The sequence below is a fragment of the Apaloderma vittatum genome, unplaced genomic scaffold (assembly GCF_000703405.1).
Source record: "Apaloderma vittatum isolate BGI_N311 unplaced genomic scaffold, ASM70340v1 scaffold16703, whole genome shotgun sequence".
Lineage (NCBI taxonomy): Eukaryota > Metazoa > Chordata > Aves > Trogoniformes > Trogonidae > Apaloderma > Apaloderma vittatum.
This window is the reverse complement of record NW_009709952.1, coordinates 4,877-16,661: the sequence shown is the minus strand read 5'-3', so window position 1 is coordinate 16,661 and position 11,785 is coordinate 4,877. Positions and strand designations below refer to the sequence as shown.

At 42.1% G+C, this 11,785-nt stretch overlaps 1 protein-coding gene across 1 annotated transcript; it reads left to right on the top strand.

The window, feature by feature from the left end:
• Positions 1 to 5: 5 nt before the first annotated feature.
• On the top strand, positions 6 to 446 carry LOC104272200 (alpha-(1,3)-fucosyltransferase 4-like; the record flags this gene model as incomplete). Its single annotated transcript, XM_009867129.1, has 1 exon — positions 6 to 446. A coding segment is annotated over one exon (441 nt), but the record flags the coding sequence as incomplete, so codon positions are not given.
• Positions 447 to 11,785: the final 11,339 nt, after the last annotated feature.

The following is an 11,785-nucleotide window of genomic DNA, read 5'->3' as shown; positions in this document are numbered from 1 at the left end:
TCGCCATCGACGTGTACGGGGCGCGGGGGCTGGCGCTGGCCCAGGGCGGCCTGGTGGAGACGGTCTCGGCCTACAAGTTCTACCTGGCCTTCGAGAACTCCCAGCACACCGACTACATCACCGAGAAGCTCTGGAGAAACGCCTTCGCCGCCAGCGCCGTGCCCGTCGTCCTGGGGCCCGGCAGGGCCAACTACGAGCGTTTCGTCCCCGCCGACTCCTTCATCCACGTGGACGACTTTCCCAGCCCCCGGCTGCTGGCCACCTACCTGAAATTCCTCGACAAAAACAAACGCAGCTACAGGAGGTATTTCGCCTGGAGGAAGAAGTACGAGGTCCACGTTGCTTCATTCTGGGACGAGCATTTCTGCAAGGTGTGCGAGGCCGTCAGGGCAGCCGGGAATCAAATCAAGACTGTAGGAAATCTGGCCAGCTGGTTTGAAAGCTGATGCTCCCGGTGGCTGAGGCTGCCCATGCCAGCAGCCGACTGCTTCAAGGCGTCTTCAAGGGTCTTGCTGAAGCAGCATGCAGAAGGCTGTCGTCGCTGAGAGAGGCATACAGGTGCAAGTGAACAAGCTGTGAAAAGCCTGTAAGAAGTCGATTTTTATTTGAGTGCAAAATTACGAAAGTACAACGAAATACCAGGCAAAGATGATCCTTAAAGAGCAAAGTTAAACTTCCAGAAGCCAGACAGATTCGAAACCTTCACAGCTGTGCACAGCTCAACGTAAACAACCCATGCCAAGTTCTTCAGCCATCCAGCTGAAACCAATTTTGTCAGCTCTGGCAGCTTCCTGGACCAAGAAACTTTCTCTCCTCTGAGGGGATAACTGATCAGCACTGCCTTTCCGTACTCTAGAGACAAAACTGAATATTTTTGACAGTGATTATTAGGCATGTCAAAGCTATTTGCAAACAAGTTCTGAGCCGCAAGTATTGAATGTAAGAATATAATGATCCAGTAGCACTTTTTAGCAATGTTTGAAGTTGCGGCAGCCAACTAATAGTGCTTTGAGCCAAATAAAAATTCCATTTAGGAAAAAGCATATGCAGGGGACTGGATCTGAGAGGAACAGACAGCTCAGATAATGTAGAATATTTCTTCCACTGCCTACCAAAGCCAAGGCACGTTTATCCTGTATGAAAGTGGAGAAGAACTTTAAGTACAGGAGAAGAAAGACTGTAGAAAAAAAGATGAAACATTTCCACCCTCCCTGTATTCAGGAATTAGAAAATGTTTACACGCACCTGCATGCCTTCTCTGCAAAATTACTGCCATTACAACTAGGGAAAGGCTCAGAAGTACAGGTTTTTTATTACTATATTGAATATGTATGCTGAAAGGCTAACTTATTTATCTAGTATCATTAGGGAATCCTGTTGTGTAGGGATTGTTTTTATGGCATACATTTTTAAAACTTCTGCCAGATGACAGACTTGCTGTTTTGCTGTGTGTAAAATAACAATTACCAAAAAAAACCCAGCCCGAAAGTCCAAATCACTGCTTTCAAAAAGAAAGTAACCATAGACAGTAAGACCTAGACTGTTGGTAAAATACCAATTGTACGAGAAAATAATATGAAAAGTGAAAGATGCACCCTTTTTTTTTTTCCTTTGGTTTTGAAGGGGTTTTCTGACTTAATTTTTTAATCCATATGTAGTTTCCTGACAGAAAACTTCCTTCTCTCGGTGCCTATTTGGAACATTTAAGGTAGTTATTCCCTTTCAGACTCTGTCATTTTGCTGGAGTCCTCCTAGTAGTCAGTGCTTGGTGTAATCATGCTTGGTGAAATCCAGAAAGAAACTTCAGATACGCTTAAAGCATCCTCAGGAATCTGGGCCCTCCCTGCCCTCAGCAGCTGTAGGGTTTGGTGGCAAAAAATGATAACCCACGGGAGTCCTGCACAAATGACTGAGGGATTCATCCAACTCCTATTTAAGGAGTTGGATAATTGATGGGGTTACCTAGAGACTCAGAATAAAATCATGGGCACAGAACAGGTGGAGAAAGGAGAAAGTTTGTCGCCAGTAAAAGATGGGCATCAGAACAGGTGAGTTTACTGGCATTTGTGAGTCATATTTAGGTTAGAAAAGGATCAGATTTGACTCGAGCAGTACGGGTTGTTGGGTAGGTGTTTTTAAGATGTATGAGCTGGCAGCTGACTCTATTTTAAATTAGACATTCCCCACAATTAGGTAAGCACGGAACCAAGGATTATTGAAAAAATAAAAATCTAATACGAATGTTCATTAATAATTTGCACAGATTTACCAGATCAGATCTTGCTGGCTGCTATGTTAATTCCCTTCTACTTTAGTGCAAGGAAAGATGGCTGAAAGTTCTTTGTGAGTCTTTCAGTTGTTAATTCTAGAGTTGCTGTACAAGTTGTATTGGAAGAGAAGACAGTGAACACAATGAGGAGCGTAAGAGGGATGGTCCCTAACACTGGACAGGTCTTATGATTGTTTAAAGCAAAACTGTTCTTCATGGCATGCTCATCATCTTCTCTACCAGTGGATACTACTCCCATAAAAATCGGTCTTGATAATTTTATAAATCAATTTTAAGTGTAGCATTAACAGTAATAGCTAAGTGTCAGGATGACAGAATCTGCCTTTAAATTATATTTTTTTGCTGTCCAGTTTTCATCACAGTTTCTGTACATGTGTACAAAAACCTGATTTAAAAAGTGGTGAACTAATATTTAAGATTGCACTGCTTCTTATCAGTCTGCTGAAACTAGTCCATTTTTTTGTGTCCTAAATTTTTTAGCATTTTCTGAAAGTTTCTAGGCACGCAGTTCTTGTGTGTAATCGTTAGTAATGCCACAGGCAGAATATCAGGCTACAGGAGCATGGGAATTGCCAAAGATTGGAACTGATTACTTTTTTCTCAGCCTCTCTAAGAAAAGCAGTTGAAATCTTTGATGAACTGGAGTTTTGTAAAAAGAAAAAAACCAGAAAAGGGCTACGCAATTATTAAAGCGTCACGTTTGCATAAGGTGATCAGAATTGTGCTGTATTTGTAAGTTAGGCCTTGAGTATTTTCAATAATTGTATAACGAGAACCTCGGCCTCCAACTTGCGTTGGGAGAGAAGCAGCCTTTTGTAGTTTCATCATTCTCGCGTGAGCGTTGCACACTTTTTCCTTTAAGTTTGGAAGGAAATTCAGCCCTGGTCTGCAGCTGCTGAAGTCAGTAATACAGCATCTCTATAAATTTGCTTCGAGTTTTGGCTCCTCGGCTCCCCTGGCTCACGGCAGGCTGCTGTAAGCCAAGGGCTGGCCTTTGTAATTCACTTTGTAGAGGCCAAGTTCAGCGACGAATAGAAAGTCTGCCTGAGCAAGTTGTATTGTAGATCCGGTACCAGACTCCACAAAGTGCTGCAGGTGATGTATGTATATAATCCATCTGTAAAAATTAACCAGAGTTGTTTTCTATTTTAAGTAGAAAAGTCTTTTGGAATACATTTTGAAGAAGTGTTTTGTTCTGTGCCTTAAGATACTGGGATGAAGGGAGAGAAGGGAAGATCGTTACCATCTGGCATTTGTAAGGAGAAGAAATAATACTACTTTTTGATTATTATGTGAATAGGATAGATAATTATGTGATCCTTTAAGGTACATAGGTATCTCAGGGAATTTTATACTGTAAAGTCTCTTAATCTTCATGGAGTGAAGTAACTTTGTATTAATTATTTAGATTAACACTCAATAAAATTAAAAAAAGGAAGTAGCATGAAATGACCCTATTTTTTATTTCATCTTCTGCATTATGAAAGGTGTAGAAAAGTGCTTTTTGAAGAGAATGGATTTCTTTTCATGACTGTTTAATCAATAGAAGTGGCTGATTGTTCTCAAAGTAGTCAGACCGTCTGAGGTTAGGAATGAAACCTGGTTGTGCCAGGAAAAAAATATTTTCATAGGAGAGGCTGTGCTGAGATATTTTCCCTATGAAAAGGAGTATTTATTGCAGTTTGATGTCAGCTGGAAAAATGTCATTTCAAACAAAACCAGAAAACAGACTTTCTCTTGACCTACAGAGAACTTGGTTGGATTTTTTCTCCCCTTTAATTTCAAAGTGAAATTGCGACTTTATTTTGATACTCAGCATGTAGTGCTACAGCTACATTTTTAGCTGCAGCTTTTTTCTTCCTTGTCCTCCCTTTCTTGCTTTTCTTTTTTTTCATCGTCATCTTCAGCTGAAGAACAAAAGACAAAGGGCCCAAAACTATTTTTCCTCAGCTTTTGCTAACACCCATGGGAGCACAGGCAATCACTTACTTTTCTCTTTACTCATCTTCTGTACTGCCTGGTGTGTAGTGTTGAGAAATATCAGCATTTCTGAAAGTTCCTGCCCAGCTAGGATGGGGTAAGTGCTGCAGCCTGCACATTCTGCTCCTCTCAGGTGACTGATGTTGTATCAGCATCACATTTAACTTATCTAGAGTGGAGTTTATTTACTTGTGTTTTTTTTAGAGTGTTGTTTTGGTTTTTTTTTGCTGTTTTTCCAGATGTGATTGAACTCTGGGTTGGGGAAACTAACTGAAATATTTTTTTCTGCCAAACATTGGGTTTCAGTGGTTCAAGTTTGGTGACTCTTAAATTAAAAGCGAGTTACGCCCAATTAAACTCACTTGTGCAGCTCTCTCCCCAACAGTCGTGTGAAATAGTATTTGCTTTAAGAGTGTAAATCATCCTTTGTAGGGATCATAGAGCTGACTCAGTCTAAAAACTTTTGACAAGAACACAGTGACTTAACATGGATTTAAATGGTGTTTAACTAAAGATAAATCAGCATCCAGGTAAAGTCATTGTTTGAATATTTCAGGTATCCGTTGCAACCAGCTTGGCTTAACAATTACGATCTGTGTCATTCTGTGATGTCTTCTGTATGGTCAGCTGAAAAACAGTACTTCAGGCCAGAGTATCTGTCTTCTCTACATTCTGCAGACATTTTGCTTTTTGATGGCTAGCTGATTACTTAAGCTTAAATTTGGCAGAGTGGTAGCTATACCTGAGAGTCTTACCCCAAAGAATATCTGAGAGGAATAACACAGAGCTTGTGTTTCAGGAGTGCTTTGAGAGCGGCAGGGATTCAGCACTCTAATGGCCCTTTCTCATCCTTGTTCTGGATGATGCTCTTAGTGCTGGAGGAGGGTGAAGATGGAAACATCTATGAGAGCCAGCGTGGGTGTGAGCTCAAGAGAGGGCTCTGGTGTGTAGCACGTTCATGAAGGCAAAGAGGGAGAAAGATCTTCCTAATCATGGTTCCCAACATAGAACCTTCTTAACATATAACCTTATTTCTGTGGAAGAAAGGTGACTGAAGGCAAGGGAAGGCACGGGCTAGTTTCAGTGCTTTTTCACATGTAGACAGTTGCTAGTTTATCTGCGAGCATTGCAGGAGAGGAAAGAAACTGCATCCCCCCCTCCTGCACTCTTCCCTCTTGTAGACTGAAGTAATCTCTGGTGAAACACAACATGGGATATGAGCCTTTAAAATGTCACAGAAGACACTAACCCAGTAAAACTGGCTACTTGTTGGGAAAATAAAGGTTCTTATGGCTCCTCTTAATGTCAGAAGGAGTTTTGATGTGGCTCTCATGGGAAACACAGTTTCACTCAGCTTGTATCTGCCCTTAGTAACAGGTAAAATTAATCACTAAAGATTATGCTTTGTCCAGAATGTAAGAAGCAAGCATTCTGCTGAATTCTTGTCAAGTTTTAAAGTTAACTTAATCCCACATTATGGCTGTTCTCTTTATTTTTGTCCTTGGTGCTAAATATTCAATTGTCAGTGAAATACGTGTTATATCTTGTCAAACCTGCTAGTAGCAGAGGACCAGGATGGTTGCGCTCCGTGCAGGAAGATGCAGGTTGCGTATCAACAGCAAAAGAAAGGAGTCAACTCGCCTCCATAAAATCAGTTCACTTGGAGAGCCACAGTTATTGTGAAAAAAGCCAAAGAGTCTATTTTGTTGTTTTTGTTTTATTTCCATATTAATCCTGGAGGGAGAGGCGCTTCCTGAAACTTCATTGGTTCTAGCGGTCTCTTTGTGGGTAACCTCTCCCGTAGGAGGTATCTTTCTGCTTTGGAGCTTATGAATAACTAGAAATATGAGGTAAAAATCTCACGTGATGGAAACCAGCATGCCCACCGTCACCTCCCGATGTGCTTCATTTGATTCTTGGAATATTCTGTACCAATTACTTGTGTCTTCAGAAAGCCACAATAAAGAACGAACTTTGGCTTCACAGAATATGTAATTCCTTTGGTTTTAGTATTTAATTTTCCTTTCAGATTGTCTGCGTGAAGTTGTATTGTAGTTATTACAGTACAGTAATTTCTGTTTCTACTAATTAGAATGTTATTAAAATGTGGAGCAATCCACGGGAGCTGGTGAGTTCTTGGTACACAATATTTTTTTTACTGTGCCTGCTGATTACAGAGGAGAGGAAATCTTACCTCCTGCTCAGAGTCAAGGAGTGAGGAAGAGCCATGTTCTTCTTACAGCTCTGCTTCATTGTGGGTTGCAGATCACTGGGAAGCGACAGCGGGATACCATTAATAACTGGTTTTTCAGGAATGGTCCAAAGTCCAGTGCACACCCCACCACTCTGTCTTCTTAACCCACTCAAGATGCTCACAAGTTCTGCCCAGCCCTTGCAGCCATATTGCGCAGGGCTTTGGGAACGCACCAACAGCGGAACAGGTGAGACAGAGGGATGGGAGGATTCTGGTCCGCGTTTCTGTCCACACATGGGCAGATGCTGAAGCTTGGAGTGTCTTTGGTGCCGTCTGGACAACTGGCTTAGGTAGTTCTGGAGCAGCCCTCAAGGGCACCATCGCTGCAGGTAGTATGAATGAATGACAGATCTGGGCTTAACTCAATGCATGAGATGGAGAAGATAAACACGTCACCAAAGATCAATTTATTTTTTTAAGCTGCTGAACTACTTTGAACCTCATTGCCTAAAGAATTTGAGGAATGCAAGGAACTTCACAACAAAACACAGGAGGAGACACTTTTGGTGTCTCCCAGAGCAGAGGCTGGGGTGTTTTCCTCTTTGATCTCACATATGGGAGTAATTTGGCCCTGAGCATCCAGGCGAGATATATGATCCAATCCATCACTCAGCTGAGTGTCTTCGGCAGGACCATCAGGACACTGAATGAGTTAAGGTTCATCTCCAGTGTTTCAGAACAAAGATGTTGCCTCAGGGGCAGAAGTGATCATAGCCAACCTTTTTGTATAGCCAGTGATCTTACAATTCTACAAGCTCGCAACAACTCTCTAACCTCTCCAGCTGGCTAAACTATAGACTCTTTAATTGGTGTCTGCTGGCCATGGGACAGCTAAACACTCTATTTAGGCATTTGGATACACTTTTCACAGTTTAAAATGTTTTCTCTTTTCCCATTGCTCTAGTGATTGATGTGTCACCCTGTGCACTTATCTGTTACATTTCTGCCATGGGCCATCTTCCACATCTTGCTCTCATTTCCCCCTTAATGAACTGCTTGCCAGCTCAGCTGCGTTGGCAGATTAGTCTGGTCTAGTGGGTTGTGATACTCAAGGAAAAAGTAGTATCATAAAACAACAGATACGTATGTGATTTTCTATTTTTGGGATTGCAGGTAGCCAGGCTGGGGAGTTACCGAGTGGCTGGGAAGAGAAGTGAGATGAAGAACAGAATGATGAATCTCCTTGCCTTAACCAAAACTCATCACCCCCAACAAATAGAAGAGCTTCTAGGAGGCCAGTGTCCCAAAATGGCAAATTGAAGAAACTCTAAATACTTAGATTAGATGTAAGCAAGAAGTTCTTCACTCTGAGGGTGGTGGGACACTGGCACAGGTTGCCCAGAGAAGCTGTGGATCCTTCTTCTTGGAAGTGTTCAGGGCCAGACTGGACGGGGCTTTGAGCAGCTTGGTCTGGTGAGAGATGTCCCTGCCCATGGCAGGGGCATTGGAACTAGATGGTCTTTAAGGTCCCTTCCAACCCAAACCATTCTATGATTCTATTATATTTACACTGTAATGTTCCCCATGGCAGTAGCAGAAATGTGGATGGAGAAATCTCCGTTTCTTTTTTCTGAACACCTGCTTCTCTGCAAATTCAGGTTTTATCATTGACTGACTCAGAACACTCCCTCATCTTGTGCTTCTTCACCCAACTTGTTCACCTGCTTGATCCTGCTTAACTGCAGGGGGATCTGGTCTGTTAAAACCTGCCCTTGAGGCCATCCACTTTTCTCTAGCAGATGCGTAGGGCTGGAGCGCCAGTGAGCTCTGTGGGAGGGCTGATGGCTCGGATCTCATGCTCCCATCTACCATGGCATGCAGAGATGCACCTGACCAATCAGCTCTCTGAGATGACTGCTCCTCCCAGGCATCCCTATGCCCCTGCACCTTGTAGCTTGACTAAATACTGGAGCAGCATTACTTGTGGGTACCCTGGCTCTGTACAGAAAAGCAGGAAGTACAATGGAAGATCATATCTTGGCCCCACATCCTTGATCGAGCCCACAAGCCAAACCCAAACACTAGCACAGATATCACTAGATACACCCTTTATGAGGCATTGGGTACCTCAGAAGGACGATCATTTAGGACAGCTCCTGATACTTGCTCATGAATGACCTCATTTATTTTACAAAGGTTGCTTTAAGAAGGCAGAATGTTATATAGTCCAAAAAGGAAGTAGTTTGCTTTTTTTTCCCCCGATGTTCAGTGCTAGACTATGTGTATGCTGCCCAAAGAAAACACCTGTCTGCTTGAGATGTTGGTCAGCCACATGTAGCTCATATTGTTCTGTCAATGTGGAAGTATTCTGCAGATTTCACAGGTGATTTTGGCCTATAAACAGTATCAGCAGCTCTTGTGGAAATGCTGCTTATTATCAGTTAAGACCACACTATATGCTAAGAAGCCAGTGATTTGAGCAAGACTTTAAAAAATAGATAAACTTTTCTACATCATGTCTTTTTCTCTCAGTTTAGATTAAGACCAGTGTTTTACATCATGCTGGGAGAACACAGCTACTGCACTGTTGTACCATGCTCTGCTGCTCTTGCATATCTGGCACAGTCTAGCAGCTTTAAGGCTGCCACAAAAATACATGCAAATGAGCAAAGAAAAAGAACAGATGTCATCAGATGAACCTGTCCTTTTATAATCCTTAGGGTAAAATTTAACAACAAAGAAGATAATTCGAAATGGTTTATCCAAAGATACATAAATAAAAGGCAACTTTGGGACTGGGAACCTGAGGTCTTGTGTTCAAGTTATTCTACTCACTCTTCCTCTTAGAAATTTAAATCTGACTCTTTTCAGCTTCAAGACCAACTAGATGAGAGCCCATACACTAAGGGAGAGCTTCCTTGACAGAAGACAAGTGAGAAGTGGACAATGAATTTCATCACTACCCTGTGATTACCCATTACTGTTAATCACTTTTTAGGCTGGATGGCAGGTCCATCTCTGGCGAGGTGGAGGTTGTGAGGTTTTGTGCTTGAAAGCTCATTTTTGCTGCTCTTCAAGTGAGACCAGAGATCCTAACCAGTGTTTATTTATTTACAGCTTTAATGTGTCATATAGATTCATATGCTGATTTCCTGTGGCTTGCCTGCAGGCTTCAATTTGAAGTTTATTATGAAAGGAAAACATGGATCTAATTGTCACGTTTTACAAATGTGTGAGTTTGCTGCAAGATGCTTCAGCATCAAAGATCCCACAGGCAAAGCAAACTGTTATGCCATTAAGACTTGGACCAGGAAGGACTTGTGTGCTTCACTTGATACTAAAATTAAACCCGATTTGCACATCTGTAGGAATCTGTATTTAGGTTGGAAGCACCCGCTTCGAGTCCTGTCTCTGTGCATCCCTACTGCATTCACCAGGGTGATCTTAGGAAGACTGAAGTCCTCCCTTGGACTTGCAGTCTCGATATACCTCTGCACATGTAGAGGCTGAAGGAATGTGGCCTGGGTGACTGATAGATCAAAAAGTACCTGGTTGGTTGTCTGGAGCCTGGATTTGGGCGAAGACCTCACCACGAGTAGCACTGGCTTTGTTCTCACTGAGGAGTCTGATCACATTGTGCCTTCTGGATTCATCTTGCTTCTTATGGTGTTTACAGCACATTAGAAAGTTTTCTATATTGATCCTTCTGAAACTCTAATACTGGATCAAAGGGAAAGTATGCATTTGTTTTGGTGGCATCTCACCCATCTGGTTTTACCAAAGCAGGATGAGAAACATCACAGAGGCAGTCCATTCTATTTAATTTCCAGGGCTATCAATCATCTGATTTTAAAGATACTTCTCTATTCTGCTAAAGAAAAAAAGTCCAATTACATCTCAGGTTACTTGGTTTATATGATAAAAACTCAGCATTAGCATTTAGTTAAAGAATGTGAAATGCCTTTAGTGAAACTGTCAGAGAAATTTATCTTTGCTTCGGCCTTCACAAAATCTGTTATAAAACATGAGAGAGAGATCCGAGGGATTTCAAAGTCTTGTGGCCAGCCTTGGCATCTTTCCTGACCTTGAGTCTTAGGACCATAGTCTAGATATTTCATTGTCTCATCAAAAGACAGCTTGTTCTATGTGCTTGTTGTTGATAATAACAGGAATTTATTTTCTTCAAACCATGAGGGTATATGGCCATGCCACCTACACACAGCTGGTGCACAAGAGGACACCATCTCCCTGAAACTATTTCAGTTGATCCTTATTCCAGCTGCCCAACGAAGTGGAAGGAGCTTCATCTGCATCTCCTGCCCTTCCCAGTGCAATATGGCAGATCTGCTCGCTGCCTCCCAGGGTGGGACAAGCTCCTTGGGAACTCACAGGATCCCAGTGTGATACACTCTCAATGTCAATTATACAGTTTTTTCTGCTCTTGTCTTATGATAACAGCTCACAAACTAGTCTCTGCAATTTATATAAAGCAGTCTTCTTTTGTCTTTTTTTTTACTTTTTGTTTTTTCTGCTGAAGAAAGTGCTAGGAACTAGGGCTTTTGTTCAAGTGTCCTAGTATTCTGGGATGCAGATTCACCATGACTTGTGTGAAAAGTGCCTCATCCTTAGCCAGTAACCTTGAAATCATTCTTATCCCAAGCCAGATCAAGGTAAAGTGCAATCCTGGTCTCTGTTAATTTAAAACATCCTTTAAGGGAATAAAAGCAGCATATTTGTTCAAGTCACAAAAACAATAGAATAAGCTTTGAGGTGCATATTGGATACAGTTTGTAGCTTGACCTTTCTGGAAGGACAATTTTAGAGGGTGGTTTCTGGTTCAGAGGAATGTTTTCTACATGACTGCACTCTAAATAATGGTGACATTAATAGGATGTTCTCTTCTAAAATAACCTGCTGGTTAATCACCATGAAGATTTTATTGTGCACTTAAACATATAAAGCTATTGTCTGCCTTGGCCAGCTTCTGCCAGCTCTGCAAGTGATCATGGTGAGGTGACCCAAGACAAGCCAGCTGTGTAGAGAGTCCTCTAAGAAAGTCCAGGGGACGCAAGTAGATTTCATCTTTTTTGGAAGTTTTACATACTTCTAAATCATTGAAAGTCATTCTTGTCTGACTTTCCTGGAGACAGCTGGGCTGGTTTCTAGGATAGATGCCTTCCCTGCACTTAGCCTCCTCCCTCGTTCGGTGACCCAGAGTGTGAGTGGCTCTGGGGAGGGTCTCCACTCAGCCCCAGACCGCATCCTCACAGCTGTCCTTCACACCAAGCTGTGCTCAGAAGAGACAGATGTAGCTCATGATC